The sequence below is a fragment of the Dreissena polymorpha genome, chromosome 1 (assembly GCF_020536995.1).
Source record: "Dreissena polymorpha isolate Duluth1 chromosome 1, UMN_Dpol_1.0, whole genome shotgun sequence".
NCBI lineage: Eukaryota > Metazoa > Mollusca > Bivalvia > Myida > Dreissenidae > Dreissena > Dreissena polymorpha.
Window position 1 is genome coordinate 45,875,474 of NC_068355.1, and position 18,258 is coordinate 45,893,731.

Below are 18,258 nucleotides of genomic sequence, written 5' to 3' on the forward strand. Positions count from 1 at the left end.
TTAGCATTTTCTTCGATTTTTTTCCAAAGAATACTATATGAGAAACAGTTTGGATCCTGATGAGACGCCACGTCCTGTGGCGTCTTATCTGGATCCAAACTGTTTGCAAAGGCCTTCAAAATACGGTTCTAGCACTGAAAGGGTTAACAAGAGCATGGTTGTGTTGTGGTTTGTTATGCTTCATTATCTTGCTGCGCTGTCAGCCATGTTATTTAGGCTAATTAACAAAGTTTGATAAGGTTGAAACCAGTCTTAGAATATTGAATCTATAGTAAGGAAATTAGTACAATCAATATTGATTGCCATGAAGCTAATGGCCTTGTTTTCTTTGATCGTAATAATGAGATAACATTCTAATAAGAAAGGCAGGCCATTATTGGAGACATGTAATGATTTCAGCATGTTATTATTTGAAAGTTTTTTCCTTCACTCCATCATACCTTAATTAGCTGTTGCAAGTGGGCAATGGTATTTAAAATGTGAAAATCAAATATTTTTTTAACTTGCATTTATTAATTTAAAAATATACTGGCTTTAATTTTGCAAGGAGTACAACACTATTTCACAGAAAACAAGTACACAAAGTGACAAGTTGCTAGGCAGCTGTCTATATAAATGTTCTCCACTGCAGGGCCTAGAAAAAGTCTTGCAGTAGTTTAACCTTGCGTTTATTTCCTAAAGACTGTTACTACAATATGCACTTGATGTTTTTTAGTCACATTAATTGTATGAGTTTATCATTTAAAACATTTATTTAATTGGAAGCATAGAGTTCCATTAATATGGGGTTCATATTTATTATGTCCCCCTTCGAAGAAAAGGAGGTATATTGTTTTGCACATGTCGGTCGGTCGGTAGGTCGGTCCGTCAGTTTGTCCACCAGATGGTTTCCGGATGATGACTCAAGAATGCTTAGGCCTAGGATCATGAAACTTCATAGGTACATTGATCATGACTTGCAGATGATCCCTATGGATTTTCAGGTCACAAGATCAAAGGTCAAGGTCACAGTGACTCAAAATAGTAAAATGGTTTCCGGATGATAACTCAACAGTGCTTAGGCCTAGGATCATGAAACTTCATAGGTACATTGATCATGACTGGCAGATGATCCCTATTGATTTTCAGGTCACTAGGTCAAAGGTCAAGGTCACAGTGACTTGAAACAGTAAAATGGTTTCCGGATGATAACTCAAGAATGCTTGCGCCTAGGATCATGAAACTTCATAGGTACATTGATCATGACTGGCAGATGACCCCTATTGATTTTCAGGTCACTAGGTCAAAGGTCAAGGTCACAGTGACTTGAAACAGTAAAATGGTTTCCAGATGATGACTCAAGAATGCTTACGCCTAGGATCATGAAACTTCATAGGAACATTGATCATGATTGGCAGATGACCCCTATTGATTTTCAGGTTACTAGGTCAAAGGTCAAGGTCACAGTGACTTGAAACAGTAAAATGGTTTACGGATGATAACTCAAGAATGCTTACGCCTAGGATCATGAAACTTCATAGGTACATTGATCATGACTGGCAGATGACCCCTATTGAGTTTCAGGTCACTAGGTCAAAGGTCAAGGTCACAGTGAAACAATAAAATGGTTTCCGGATGATAACTCAAGAATGCTTTGGCCTAGGATCATGAAACTTCATAGGTACATTGATCATGACTGGTAGATGACCCCTATTGATTTTCAGGTCACTAGGTCAAAGGTCAAGGTCACAGTGACTCGAAACAGTAAAATGGTTTCCGGGTGATAACTCAAGAATACTTAGGCCAAGGATCATGAAACTTCATTGGTACATTTATCATAACTTGCAGATGACTCCTATTGATTTTCAGGTCACTAGGTCAAAGGTCAAGGTCACAGTGACAAAAAACGTATTCACACAATGGCTGCCACTGCAACTGACAGCCCATATGGGGGCATGCATGTTTTACAAACAGCCCTTGTTTTACATTCAGCATGCCCAGATTCATTTATTATATTATGAAGAACAATTTTATTATTAAGTTGAACAGTTGTTTAATCTTTTAAATCAATTTGTCAATAAAGTTGAAAATACTGCCTATAAGATTGGGTTTTGTGGGCAGCAAGAAGGTGGGTGTCATCAAACAGGTGGTTTCAGATCAATCATGATGAAACCGAGACCTCATTTGTGATTTGGGCATAGATGGGTCAAGATCATTTTATGCTAACAAAAATAGAAAAGTGGTTACTGCTTTATGATTTGAGTTTAGATGGAGGTATTTCCCACAATTTTGTGTCTAGGTATCTTACATGAAGACCTAGTTTGGGAATACATGTGTGTGAATGTAGAGGTCACTTTTTAAAGTTGTTTTTTTTCCGAGAAGATTGCTTATGTGCAGTTAGTTTTTATTAAAGCAAATTAAAAAGTAAATGTTCTTGGGGCTAATTGGGTCAAGGTCACTCTTTCTAAAAAAAAGCACAAATCATTTCCATGCGATAATTTAGGCTTAGATTGGGACATACTGTTGAAAAACAATGCATTAGTAGCTTACAGACAGTTGCAGATTGGGATTACTTTTAGGGCCAGTTGAATCAAGGTCAATGTCACTATTTCTTAGAATAGAAAAACTGTTTCCAATTTAAGTTTATTATAGCTTTCATTGGTTCAGCTTGGATCAAGACATTGTGGAGAAATGTGTATGTGTTTGGAGCTTATATGCAGCAATGTCTATGGATTGCACAATTATTTAGATAAAATTAAATTAATAACTAAAACTTTGAAAAACTTTAGGAACTTTTTTTTGGCATTGCCATGTTTCTTTCTTGAGCATTTTATTATAATGTAGAACAATTGAATGCCACTATTTCAAACTAAGTTATTTCAAACTATTTTTCCAGTCCTGGTTTTTCCCCAACTTTTATTTGAGTTCCAATTTCCAATTAATTCCTATTTCAAACTAAAATTTCCGTCCCAACAATGTATTTCATACTAAATCATCAATGTTTATTTCGTAGTTGCTGCATAGCCAAATATGTCTTTCAAAGGTGAGATGAATTGACAGTCTTCACACTGTTATGTTTTGGCGCCTTCTAATGTTTTCTGGCTTACAGAGTAAGTGCTGACATTGGTAAATATTCAATGTGATATACAACAGAGAACTTTCTTTTTTTCAAACTTTTCTTTTTCAAACTTTCACCAGCAACTTCCAAATAGGGGTGCTTATTTTTATTATTTGTTTTACAGGTATGATGTCAACAACAGTACCAATGTATTTAGCAGAATGTTCGCCAGCAAACATACGCGGAAGACTTGTAGCTACAAATGTTGCCATGGTGGCCTGTGGTCAGTTTGTAGCTGGAATTGTCGATGGACTATTCAGTGCTAATCAGAAAAATGGATGGCGGTAAGCATTTAGTTATGTGTCGGCAAATAATGTTTAAGATTTATATATGCTTTAAGTTCCAAAACTCGAAATGCTTCTTTAAATGCCGTATTGTTAGGACAAATGCATTACAATGCATTAAATTGAACATAAAAAAGCCTCAAAAGTAATAATAGTTTAGTAAAAAAAATTGTTTTCACAAATATTTTGTGGATGTTAAATTTATTTTATTTTCCAGTCTGCTTGGTTTTATATGGGCATAAATTGTGTACGGGACTTCAAAAAACAATAAGATGATATATTATAGAATAATGCTGAATCACTGAAAATATTGCTTTCTTTAATATTTGCAAAAGCAATAATATGAACTTTTATCTTTTTCTCTGGGACAGATTATTGTTGATATTTATGAAACAAGTAATTTATTAATAGATATAATTATATAGTTATGGAGATTTGATATAAAGTATAAAGGTAATACAGACACTATTCTATGTTAGTCTTCTTTCTGGAGAGTCCTCCCTGGCAGATAGTTTGAATCTCATGTTCATTCTAGGTACATGCTTGGACTGTTAATTTCTAGGTACATGCTTGGACTGTTAATTTCTAGGTACATGCTTGGACTGTTTCTGTCTAGGTACATGCTTGGACTGTTTATTTCTAGGTACATGCTTGGACTGTTTCTGTCTAGGTACATGCTTGGACTGTTAATTTCTAGGTACATGCTTGGACTGTTTCTGTCTAGGTACATGCTTGGACTGTTAATTTCTAGGTACATGCTTGGACTGTTTCTGTCTAGGTACATGCTTGGACTGTTAATTTCTAGGTACATGCTTGGACTGTTAATTTCTAGGTACATGCTTGGACTGTTTCTGTCTAGGTACATGCTTGGACTGTTTATTTCTAGGTACATGCTTGGACTGTTTCTGTCTAGGTACATGCTTTGACTCTTCATTTCTAAGTACATGCTTGGACTGTTTCTGTATAGGTACATGCTTTGACTGTTTATTTCTCGGTTCATGCTTGGACTGTTTATTTCTAGGTACATGCTTGGACTGTTAATTTCAAAGTACATGCTTGGACTGTTCCTGTCTAGGTACATGCTTGGACTGTTTATTTCTAGGTACATGATTGGACTGTTTATTTCTAAGTACATGCTTGGACTGTTTATTTCTAGGTACATGCTTGGACTGTTTCTGTCTAGGTACATGCTTTGACTGTTTATTTCTAGGTTAATTCTTGGACTGTTTCTGTCTATTTATATGCTTGGACTGTTTCTGTCTAGGTATATGCTTGGACTGTTTATTTCTAGGTACATGCTTAGACTGTTTATTTCTAGGTACATGGTTGGACTGTTTATTTCTAGGTACATGCTTGGACTGTTTATTTATAAGTACATGCTTTGACTGTTTATTTCTAGGTACATGCTTGGACTGTTTATTTCTAGGTACATGCTTTTCTGTCTAGGTACATGCTTGGACTGTTAATTTCTAGATACATGCTTGGACTGTTTATTTCTGGTACATGCTTAGACTGTTTTATATCTAGGTACATGCTTGGACTGTTTATTTCTAGGTACATGCTTGGACTGTTTATTTCTAGGTACATGCTTGGACTGTTTTATATCTAGGTACATGCTTGGACTGTTTATTTCTAGGTACATGCTTGGACTGTTTATTTCTAGGTACATGCTTGGACTGTTTAATTCTAAGCACATGCTTGGACTGTTTAAATCTAAGTACATGCTTGGACTGTTAATTTCTTGGTACACGCTTGGACTGTTTATTTCTAGGTACATGCTTGGACTGTTTATTTCTAAGTACATGCTTGGACTGTTTATTTCTAGGTACATGTTTGGATGGTTTATTTCTAGGTACATGCAGGGCTCAACACTAACGGTTGTCCGATTGCTCCTGGCAAGAAAAAGTTGGGTCTGGGCAAGTTATTTTACAATCTAGTTGTCCGCCAGGGCAAGTGCAAAAAAGAACACAGAAAAACGTGTGTTTCTGTGATTAAATAGTACAAATAAATACAACTGATTTGCCTTATTCATGAATTTACCTTGGCGATTGTTTTTGCTGAAGTCCAACCTAACTAAGCAAGGCGCGCATGCATTTCCAAACTTATTTTTAGAAACGCGGTAAATGGCTTGGTATTCCAAACATCGGCTTTTAAATGCTAGTGTGTTGATCTTTTTCATTACTATTCAGTTACAAATAACATTGTTGGTGGTTTCAGTCACAAAGAAAACTGCTAAAATTATATAACTAAATAAAAACAATAATAAATAGCTTCGGTATATATATATTTCATATTTTGCGACATACATTTTCAACAATCTTTTGCTTTACGTCAATTGACATTTTTGTTACGGTTCACGTGGTGTTTACAGTACTGTTAGCAGAGTCTAGTTTATTTAGCTCCGGCTTTACAAGTAACTGTAAGTCTGCAAAATCCAATGAAATCCAATGAAAATTTCACAGAAAAATCATCCAAAAGTGCCAAAAAATACGAATTGAAGCGAAAACGCAACTTTTTACAAAAATGGAAAAGTTACTTTGAATGGTTGAGAAATGATGAATCGTTAGAAGCAATTTTTTGCAAACCCTGTGAACAGTACAGTGATGACAAGAGCTCATTGTTAATTTCTGGGTGCACTACTTTTCGCCTTGAATCTATAAAGACACATGAAAAAAGTTCATCACATGTTTGGGCAAGTGGCTTTACGATCAGGGCAAGTAGATTTTCAAAGTTGGTTTTTAGGTTAATGTAGAGCCCTGTACATGCTTGGACGGTTTATTTTTAGGTACATGCTTGGACTGTTAATTTCTAGGTACATGCTTGGATTGCTAATTTCTAGGTACATGCACGGACTGTTAATTTGTAGGTACATGCTTGGACTGTTAATTGCTAGGTACATGCTTGCACTGTTTATTTCTAGGTATATGCTTGGACTGTTAATTTTTAAGTACATGCTTGGACTGTTAATTGCTAGGTACATGGTTTGGCTCTTTATTTCTAGGTACATGCTTGGACTGTTAATTTCTATATACATGCTTTGACTGTTTATTTCTAGGTACATGCTTGGACTGTTTGTGTCTAAGTGCATGCTTGTACTGTTTATTTCTAGGTCCGTGCTTGGGCTGTTAATTTCTAGGTACATGCTTTGACTGTTTATTTCTATGTACATGCTAGGACTGTTTGTGTCCAGGTGCATGCTTGTACTGTTTATTTCTAGGTACGTGCTTGGACTGTTAATTTCTAGGTACATGCTTTGACTGTTTATTTCTAGGTTCATGCTTGGACTGTCAGGGGTTCCAGCGGTGCTGCAGTTTTTAGGCTTCATCTTCATGCCAGAGAGTCCACGCTGGCTGATAGTGTCCAGACAGGAGGAGCTGGCCCGGCGCGTGCTGCAGACCATCCGTGGGCAGCTGGATATCGAGGAGGAATATGAGAGCATCAAGACCAGCTGTGCTGAGTCAGAGGCCAATGCACAGATGAGTCGTATGTGTATTATGGAATGTGTTTTAACTCACAGATTATTGTAACTTGGTGAAAGCAGCTCAGTTTTGAACTAAGTCTGTGCTTTCTATAGCTTGTTTGAATATAATACATAGATTCATTTTTTTTAATCTCTTACCCTTTTAAAAAAATGTGTTGATTTGGAAAACTGTGAACAATTCGCTTTAAGTCAATATCACAGTTCTTACATTTGGCATTACACATAGGTGTCAGTTATTTTAATATGTTTTGATGCAAGTAATACTATAATAATTTGTATAAGTATTTGTGAAATAAATCTTATATACTTCTGAAATATGTCAATGATATCAAACTTGTTATGCTCCCTTCAAAGTGGGCAGCATATAGCCATCTGTATGGCTGTTAGTCTGTGCGTCTGTCCTAGTTTCCAAATATAAAACTGCTTGAAAATTGCTGTCACAACCATGATATTACAATAACTAAGCACCAATGTCTTACGGGGTCATATGTAAAAATGTCACGGTCACACTTAGAGGTCAAAGGTTAAATTTGACCACCATCGGGACACAACCTGTTGTGTGTATCACCCAACTCTATACCTAAAAGTCAAGGTAACTTTTAAAAGTCAAATCTGCTTTTTTTGAAATTTTTGTGAGTTTTAGACTAAATTTGAGTGTAGGGGCACTGTATCCTATGAACACATTTGGTGTTATTGAAGAGCAAGTTTGTTACGCTTAACCTGCAACTGTGTATTGTATTGCCTTGTGGACAGGGTGCTATACAGATGACAAAAATAAAAGAACCGTGCTATGGCAAAATGAGGTTTCATGTATGTATGTAGATTATTATCACGAAGAAGGCTGTGAAGTCCGCACAGGCTAATCTTTTATGACACTTTTTTTCTAAGACCAGATTATCGTTTAGTAGACTTTCTTAAAAAAGAAAAATTCGGAGAAATCGGAAAGTGTTGTCTCTGAAAAGCCTGTGCAGACTGCACTGTCTAATTTGGGACCATTCTTAACACACATGGATAAAGCAGTTGTTTTCAGCTAACCCTTTCATGTGGCTTATAGTTCAATGCCCTCATGATAGTTGATTCCTGTAGTTGCCTTAGTATTGGTCTCATTATACAAAATGTTTCACAAAAAATGGTTAACTTTCCAAGGTACTATTCTTGCCATTAGGTAACCTTGTCCTAAAGGTAATTCTCAGCAATTTATCTTATCTTCTTTTATACATATCTTTGGGTGATCTTTGTCTAAAAGGTATGTCAAAGCTGTTTATCTTTTCTACTTTTATACAATTTTAGGGCAAGTGCTTTTCACGTTATTTCCCCTACAGAGAATTATACAGAAAAGTAATTATTTATACATACATGTGTGATACAAAAAGGCACTTCTTATAATGCCCTAAAAATGGAATCTGGCACTATTTAATGTTCTATTCCAGCATCTTAGATTAAGCACCAAAGGTTACAAAACACCATAATATTTCACAAATATACTAATGGCCTAGATGATTAGAGCTGCAGCAAGGATTTATTCAATTCATTGATTAGCAGATAGATTAACAGATCCATAGTGTCCATACTTAACCAAACATTTATCATGTTTATATTGATATACAATTTGTAAAGAAACAGGTCACGTTTTTTAGCTCACCTGTCACGAAGTGACATGGTGAGCTGATGTGACTGTGTGATGTTTGGTGTCCATATGTGCGTGCGTGCGTGTGTGCATGCGTGTGTGCGTCCGTCAACAATTTGCTTGTGTAGACAGTAGAGGTCACAGTTTTCATCCAATCTTTATGAAATTTGGTCAGAATGTTTATCTTGATGAAATCTGGGTTGGGATTGTATTTGGGTCATCTGGGGTCAAAAACTAGGTCACTAGGTCAAAAACTAGGTCAAATAGTTGAAAAACCTTGTGTAGACTTTAGGGGCCGCAGTTTTCATCCAATCTTTATCAAATTTGGTCAGAATGTTTATCTTGATGAATCTGGCTTGGGATTGTATTTGGGTCATCTGAGGTCAAAAACTAGGGGACTAGGTCAAAAACAAGGTCAAATAATATAAAAACTTTGTGTAGACAATAGAGGTCGCAGTTTTCATCCAATCTTTATGAAATTTGGTCAGAATGTTAATCTGGATGGAATCTGGGTTGGGATTGTATTTGGGTCATCTGGGGTCAAAAACTAAGTCACTAGGTCAAAAACTTGGTCAAATAATAGAAAAACCTTGTATAGACAATAGAGGTCGCAGTTTTCATCCAATCTTTATGAAATTTGGTGAGAATGATTATCTTGATTAAATCTGGGTTTGGATTGTGTTTGGGTCATCTTGGGTAAAAAACTAGGTCACTAGGTCAATAATAGAAAAACCTTGTGTAGACAATAGAGGTCACAGTTTTCATCCAATCTTTATGAAATTTGGTTAGAATGTTTGTCTTGAAGAAATCTGGGTTGGGATTGTATTTACGTCATCTGGGGTCAAAAACTAGGTCACTAGGTCAGATATTAGAAAACCCTTGTGTGGGCAATAGAGGTCACAGTTTTCATCTAATCTTTATAAAATTTGATCGGAATGTTTATCTTGATGAAATCTGGATTGGGATTGTATTTGGGTCACCTGGGGTCAAAAACTAGGTCAATAGGTCAAATATAAGAAAAACCCTATGTAGACAATAGAGGTCACAGTTTTCATCCAATCTTTATGAATTTTGGTCAGAATGTTTATCTTGATGACATCTGGGTTGGGATTGTATTTGGGTCATCTGGGGTTAAAAACTAGGTCACTAGGTCAAATAATAGAAAAACCTTGTGTAGACAATAGAGGTCACAGTTTTCATCCAATCTTTATGAAATTTGGTCAGAATGTTTGTCTTGAAGAAATCTGGGTTGGGATTGTATTAACGTCATCTGGGGTCAAAAACTAGGTCACTAGGTCAGATATTAGAAAACCCTTGTGTGGGCAATAGAGGTCACAGTTTTCATCTAATCTTTATAAAATTTGATCGGAATGTTTATCTTGATGAAATCTGGATTGGGATTGTATTTGGGTCACCTGGGGTCAAAAACTAGGTCAATAGGTCAAATATAAGAAAAACCCTATGTAGACAATAGAGGTCACAGTTTTCATCCAATCTTTATGAATTTTGGTCAGAATGTTTATCTTGATGACATCTGGGTTGGGATTGTATTTGGGTCATCTGGGGTTAAAAACTAGGTCACTAGGTCAAATAATAGAAAAACCTTGTGTAGACAATAGAGGTCACAGTTTTCATCCAATCTTTATAAAATTTAGTCAGAATGTTTATCTTGATAAAATCTGGATTGGGATTGTATTTGGGTTATCTGGGGTCAGAAACTAGGTCACTAGGTCAAATCATAGAAAACCCTTGTGTAGACAATAGAGGTCACAGTTTTCATCAGATCTTAATGAAATATTGTCAGAATGTTTGTCTTGTTGAAATCTGTGTTGGGATTGAATTTGGGTCATCTAGGGTTAAAAACTAGGTCACTAGGTCGAATTAAAAAAAACTTTTGTAGACAGTAGAGGTCACAGTTTTCATCCAAACTTAATTAAATTTGGCCAGAATGTTAATCTTGATGAAATCTGGGTTGGGATTGTATTTTGGTCATCTGGGGTCAAAAACTAGGTCACTAGGTTAAATCAAAGAAAAACCTTATGTAGACAACAGAGGTCATAGTTTTCATCTGATCTTAATGAAGTATGGTCAGAATGTTTATCTTGATAATATCTGATTTTGGATCGTATATGGGTCATCTGGGGTCAAAAATTAGGTCACCGGGCCAATTCTAGTAAAACCTTGTGCAGATGAAAGAGGTCACAGTTTTCATCACATCTTAATGACATTTTGTCAGAATGTATTAATTAATGAAATCTTTCTTGGGATTGTATATGGGTCTGATAGAATTTAAGTTGATGTAGCAAGGTTAGTCAGGTGAGCGATTCAGGGCCATCATTGCCCTCTTGTTATGGATTATTTTATTGCAAAGAAACAACTAATTTAACAAGTGAAATAAATTGGAAAAGCATCTAGAAGCTTTAATTCCAATGGAATGCACATGAAATATAATCTGTTGTGTGACAGGCCAAGTGTGGACAACATTACACTAAAATGTCAATATCTCTTTTCTGCATCAATAAACAGCCACATAGCATGCAGTAAAGAGGTTGCTAACAATTTTCTGTCTATGAAATCAGTAAGAACAGTAGTAAATGATCCCTCTTTGGCAACAAAGTCTAAATTTTGTAAATTGAAATTAGAGGTGTCCCACTAGACTTTGGCCTCTCTAATTTGTTGTGAGCCCCTTGATTTTCTGAGGAAAAATCCTCTGAACAAGAAGTATTAAAGGGAAAAAGAAGCGGTTACAATAGCAAAAATGTTGGTTTCTTACTCTACTGTTACCATCTAGGGCTGTAACACTGTTTGCTGTATTCCAGACAAGCTGCCGGTGGTTCTACAAATGTTCAAGTACCCACCCATCAGGCGGGCCCTCATTATCGGTTGCTTCCTGCAGATGACACAGCAGCTGGCCGGTATCAATGCTGTCATGTACGTTACATTAAACTTAATTATTGAGTCATGCTGTACTCTCTAAAGTAATCATCATATTTTACTGGAAGGCATGTTTTACACTTAAGGCTGTTGATCTTCTTTTATATTTTGGAGATGTTCATATGGTAAGGTTACATTCCACTACAAAATGGCCAATTAGAAGAAGACACAAAAACAGTGGATTTTGATTTGTGTCCAGTTCCTTAATGGTTTGTAAATGACATCTTTTTTTATAACTTAAATCGATTCAGCTTAACAAAAGGTATGTGAATGGGAGTCTCTATATGCAAAATGTTGCATTTATTTTTAGCTCACCTGAGCACAACGTGCTCATGGTGAGCTTTTGTGATCGCCTTTTGTCTGTCATGCGTCGTGCGTTGTCAACATTTTGCCTTGTGAACACTTTAATTGCCACATTTATTGTCCGATCTTCATGAAACTTGGTCAGAACATTTGTCCCATTGATACCTCAAGGTACCTGTACCACGTGACTTTTTCGACTTTTTCTGTGTGGGACAATCGGATGTCAACAAACCATCGCTTCAGGTACGTTTCTGATAATTTCTTCATTAATTCAAAACCATTTAAAAAAAAAACAAAGACGAAAGCCCGGTCATTGTCAAAATACACAAATGTGTTAAGTTTGCGCAAAATTGATTAAGTATTTTTTCCAAAAAGTGCAACCGCGTGTTTGAAAACACACAAAGTGAAATGCTATGTGTGGTATATTTGTTATTCAATCAACAAAAACGTTCATTTTAATATTGTTGAAGGTTTAAAAAATAGGGCGGACATTGTAATTCTTCAAAAAGAAGCTACATATATTGTATGTTTGCGCATATACATCTGATTCGGAGTCTGTGTATAAAAATGCAATAATACCATGTGTGGGACACATTTTTGAAATGCAATGTGTGGTATGCAAGAATTTTCCCGTCAGTTCTGCATATAACCTGAACACCGTTTTGTAAGAATCTAAAACATATACTTCAGTCTGTACTGAAAATATATCAAATTAACCAAATGTTACATGATGGAATACTGAAGTAATTGTGTAATGTTTAAAAAATTTATGTTTCATTGAACATAAATTTTAAATAAAAAACACTGCGTAATTGTTATCCAACCAATGGTCTTTTTTAACAAACACATTATGTTGAACTATAATATTTTCTTTTTTTTACTTATTGTCTTAAAATAAACATCATTATTGATATTTCTGCCTGATTATTAAATTCGGTCCTTTTTTTATAAATGAATGACAAAGAAAGTAAAAGTACTTGCTTTAAAATGGGATTTACTTCTGTTGTTTTTCAGACTTGACAAGGATTAGTCGAAGGATTTGTAACACTTTAAGGCGCGAAGCTGTGTTAAAATTAGATGAACACCATCAAACCACACGGAAGGTGTTATGCGGCAAGTTAATTATCAAAACCACAGTGACAGAGACGGACCAAGCTTCATTCTGTGATGTTTACGGAAAGCTATTTCAACTAACTATGCAACATACCATTTAATATGTATTTTGGCATAATCAAAACAAAGTTTATGTATTAATATTTGAGTATATTAATGTGTTTTGTATCTATGTTATTAATAAAATTGATTAAATGAATATAAAATCTGAGTATATATGTTAATAAAACAATTGTTTCATAACAAATAACACTATAAATCCAATGATGATTGTTTGTGGTCTATTAAGTTTATTTAGTTTTCAATATCATCTCCATATAAATATCTTAAGTATATCAAAATAAAAACTTCATTAATAATAACATTGCTTTATAACCAGCATGCACAATTTGTTACAATAGAAATTAAAGCACCAAGTACATAAAGAAGTACATCAGTATTCACAAAGTAACAAATCTTGCTATACAAACATATAAATGATCTAATTAACACGTAACAAAGTTAATGATCATCGCAAAAAAGTCTTAGCTTAAACATATTTAATTGTATTAAAACTTCATGAACTCAATTTCAAATGAAATCTGAATAACTGAAAATAGTGTAAGATGTTTAATGAAAATACTCATTCGACCCGGTCATGAAAGGGGCTGCAAGATCTTGTTACCACCGCACCAAGTAATAAACAATACATGTTGTTCAATTTGTTGAATTTTCAAATGTGTATTTAATGTTTACTTTGATTGCTTTCTCCACTGCAATACTTGCATTATCTGGTAACAAAACAAACAGTCTTTTAAATTTTTGAACATTAACTATATATGACAACTTTTCATTGATCAAGATATCAGTACGTCTCTTGAAGGTGCTTCCAAAAATACTTTAATCTCCCTGAAAAGAACAAAATACACACTGTTCCCAAACAAATGGCATTCTACAAGTAAAAAATATGAATATGAATTATCGACAATCATGATAATTTTGAGAAACATGAACGTCGTGATAATCATATTTTAAGCACGCAAAACAGTACCAACAATGTTTTATTGACCAACTTTTGTTATTTAGACATACTGAAAATATTATTGATGTTTATGCCAATCTTTCGATTCTCTAGTTTAGTTTGTATACCACACATAGAATTTCAAAAACGTGTCCTACACATAGCATTATTGCATTTTTAAGCACATACTCCGAATCAGAAGTATTTGTGCAAACATACAATGTATGTAGCTTCTCTATGAAGAATTACAATGTCAGCCCTATTTTTTAAACCTTCGACAATATTATAATGAATGTTTTTGTTGATTGAATAAAAAATATATCACACACAGCATTTCAATTCGTGTCTTTTCAAACACGCGGTAGCACTATATACTAAATACTAAATTAATTTTGCGCAAACTTAACACAGTTATGTATTTTGACAATGATCGGGCTCTCGTCTTTGTTTTTATACGCCCGTCTATGACGGGACGTATTATGGTATACCCTGCGTCTGTCCGTCCGTCCGTCCGTCTGTCCGTCCGTCCGTCTGTCCGTCCGTCCGTCCGTCCGTCTGTTAATGTCGTACGCTACGTCAAATATCCTTTGACAGATTTTCTTCAAATTTTAACACAATCTTAATATTGATAAACCCTGATCCCCTTTCGTTTTTGACGGAATTCTGAATTGTCGTTCCAGAGTTATGACAGATAGATAGATAGACTTTTATTTTCCTCCATTCACGGAGAGCATAACATATAATACAAGCAAGGAAGTACAATAAAGTATATACACACACATGAGATCATAAATGAAACAACTCAATACATTCAGTTAGATTATTTACAAAGATAAGTATAACTAACTATGTAGATGATAAATAATTGTTAATTCCTAATGAGAATAATCACATTGAAATAATAATTAAAATCATATTTTGTTCAGTGTAACTTATTCGCCGAGGATATATCTTAAAGCGAAAGCGAAAATAAAGACATAATAGACGAATATACTTAACATGTGTCATAGGTTTTGCCTTCCACGGAAGGCTGCTATATAGTGTTAAAATACACTAATATAGATTGGATAGACATGTCAACATATGTGTAAAAAACACAAAAGACACACAAAACCTGGCTCAGAGCGTCTAACACTAGTTCAGGATGCAAACAGCAGCCTTGCACAATTTAAAATGCACAAAATATGAGTCAACAGTTTCAGATATCATTTTCAGCAACGATGCACTTTTTTTTTTAGTATCCCTGAAAAATTGAACAAGGTGAGCTTTTTTCTATTCCGATTGTACACTACCACTTACCCATCTACATTTCTCTTTTATTATTGGTCAAAATATCTATAACAGGTTTACTTCAACTCCATATCCTCTAAAGAAATGCATACATATACTCAAAAAAAGATATGGTATGAATGTCAAGGAGACGGCGCTCCATGCTCATGTACTTATAAAATAAACCATGTATTCAAATACAAATAAACTGAAGTAAAAAAATGATTCAAAGGGTTATTTATTACCTTACTACTTCATTGGCGAACGACGGGCGTATCATGCGCTCATGGCGCAGCTCCTCAGTTTGAAAATGGTTTTGAATTAATAAAGAAATTATCAAAAACGTTACCTGAAGCGATGGTTTGTTGACATCCGATTGTCCCACACCTAGCCAAAAAAGTCACATGGTACAGGCACCTTGTACCTCGCCTTAGTTCGAAACTGGGTCATGATGGGTCAAAAACTAGGTCACTAGGTAAAAAAAAGAAAAACCTTGTGAACACTGTTGAAGTCACATTTGTTGCCAAATCTTCATGTAACTTTGTCAAAATGTTTGTCTAAATGATATGTTGGTTGAGTTTAAAAATGGTTGCAGTCCGTTGAAAAACATTGCCGCCAGGGGGTGGGGCAGTATTCCTTATATGGCTATAGAGAAACCTTGTGAACACTCTAGAAGTCACAATTTTTGCCTAATCATCATGAAACTTGGTTGAAACATTGCTTTTATTGATATCTCGGACGAGTTTGAAAATGGTCCAGATCGGTGAAAAAACATGACCGCCAGGGGGCGGGGCAGTTTTCTCTATATGTATTTAGTGGAAACATGTTAACACTCTAGAAGTCACATTTTTGGTCCAATCTTCATGAAATTTGGTCAGAACATGTGTTTTCTAGATATGACGGTTGAGTTCGAAAATGGTTACGTTTGCTTGAAAAACATGACTGCCAAGGGGCGGGGCATTTTTCCCTATGGCTGTATATGGCTATAGTAAAATCTTGTTAACACTCTAGAGGCCAAATTTATTGTTTGATCTTCATGAAACTTGGTCAGAAGATAAATCCCAATAATATCTAGGACAAATTCGAAAATGATGCCGGTTGGTTGAAAAACATGGCTGCCAGAGGGCGGGGCATTTTTCCTTATATGGCTATAGTAAAACCTTGTTATTACTCTAGAGGCCACAGTTATTTTCTGATCTTCATGAAACTTGGTCAGAAGATTTGTCCCAATGATATCTTGGATGAGTTTGAAAATGGTAATCTTTGCTTGAAAAACATGGCTGTCAAGGGGCAGGGCATTTTTCCTTATTAGGTATATATGGCCATAGTAAAATCTTGTTAACACTCTAGAGGCCACATTTATTGTCCAATCTTCATGAAACTTGGTCAGAAGATTCATCCCAATAATATCTTGGGAGAGTTAAAAAATGATGCCCTTTGCTTGAAAAACATGGCCGCCAGGGGCCAGTGCTTTATTCCTTATATGGCTATATTAAAACTTTGTTAACACTCTAGAGGCCCATTTATTGTCCAATCTTCATGAAATTTGGCCAGAAGATTGGTCTCAATGATATCTTGAATGAGTATGAAAATAATTATGTTTACTTGAAAAACATGGCTTCCAAGGGGCGGTCTTCATAAAACTTGGTCAGAAGAATTGTCCCAATAATATCTTGTTATCTCAGGTGAGCGACTTTGGGCCTTTCAGGCCCTCTTGTTGCTTAAAATTGTTGCTTTTACGTTGAATTTTATACGGAAAATATTAAGTATATTGTGACCTATAGGTGCTGCAGCAGCCACATGCACAAACCTAAACATCACACCCTGTTTGACAACTAGCATCCATGTTGTTCAAAAGCATTTCAAACGTACTGAAAGCATCAATCACTTTCAGTTTAATATGACTTTTTTTGATGATATCATTTTATATTTTCAGTTTTTGTTTAATTCTTCTCTGAATGCAGGAATAAAGACTTGTTTTTGTTTAAAGGTGTTTTCTTCTCTGAATGCAGGAATAAAGACTTAACAATGCAAACAATGATGGGGCTGTGTTGATGAATGCAGAGAACATTATACAAATCCCCTAAATCTTTCTCTAAGGCTTGTGATTTAAGTGTTCTAAGCTTCACAAAATAAACCTATCCATGTTCAATACTTACCTATTCTCTGTAAAGTCCTGTAATTTCCGAAGTCGCATTGTGGTTAGTGATAAAATCTAGTTAATAATGATAACATGTTTTCAACTTTAAACAAACATTTTTCTAAAAAATCTAAAATCAGACTGAGACTCTAACATTCAGACTGAAATAATTATTGTAATTTGCTTTCCAACATCCCTTCATATTCTTATTAAGAGATGACAGTGCAAATCTCTTAAAGAAGACATGTATGGTTTCTCAGACATTCTGATATTTGCAGAATGGCATTTAAGTAAACGTAGCACAATTTGGAAATCCATTAACTGTACTAATATTGGGCCCTTATGGATGTCTTTTTCTGTAATGGGTATCTTCAGTAATTACCAACTTGAAGGGTCTTAAAATATGCTTAAACGTAGCTGGTGGCATTTGTTGCTTAGCGATAGTGACATCAGTGTTCTTGTGATTGACAACAAAGCGGCCACAGAAATTGCTCTTGTGTGATGTTCAGTCGATATAGAGACACTTGTGTTGGAAAGACACCTAATTTATGTCCTTGGTTTTAGAGACTCCATGATTATTGATGATTTTTACAACTGAAGATAATTGTTTCTTAAGAAACTTTAAACACACCAGTATTAAAGATTTTGTTATTGGGTTGAATTTGCCATCGTCAAGATTGCTTCTGATAGAACAAACATTATTGCAGAGTCAAGAGGATAGTTAATGTAACTGTAGCATATTACAAATGAACAAGTGGTAAACAGTAATACTGTTATAGTTTCATGAATTATTAGTACAATATATTATTGAGTTGGTTTATAAGCCGTTTGTCTACCATGTAGTATTTTAAACTAGCATTTAGTCTCGATTTAAAAAATTATAATAATGCCAGTGTCTAATAAAAGGTTAATGAGTCTAGAAACAACAGATGCACCCTTACAAAGACTGTTTACTTACAAAAGAGTGAATATTTGATATTGTAAGGACATGTAGAATAGCATACAGTTTA

The 18,258-nt window shown here is 35.0% G+C and overlaps 2 protein-coding genes across 2 annotated transcripts in view; one reads left to right on the forward strand and one right to left on the reverse strand.

Annotated features, from left to right (window-relative positions):
* LOC127865107 (protein RD3-like) overlaps positions 1–18,258 on the reverse strand; it is a 575,560-nt gene that overhangs the window by 193,298 nt on the left and 364,004 nt on the right. The gene's annotated exons all lie outside the window — the stretch shown is intronic.
* LOC127865089 (proton myo-inositol cotransporter-like) overlaps positions 1–18,258 on the forward strand; it is a 91,090-nt gene that overhangs the window by 61,694 nt on the left and 11,138 nt on the right. Inside the window, exons 2-4 of the mRNA XM_052404984.1 lie at positions 3,222–3,381; positions 6,653–6,864; positions 11,309–11,420. Coding sequence (XP_052260944.1) covers positions 3,222–3,381; positions 6,653–6,864; positions 11,309–11,420 — 484 coding nt within the window. The remainder of the gene's footprint in view (positions 1–3,221; positions 3,382–6,652; positions 6,865–11,308; positions 11,421–18,258) is intronic.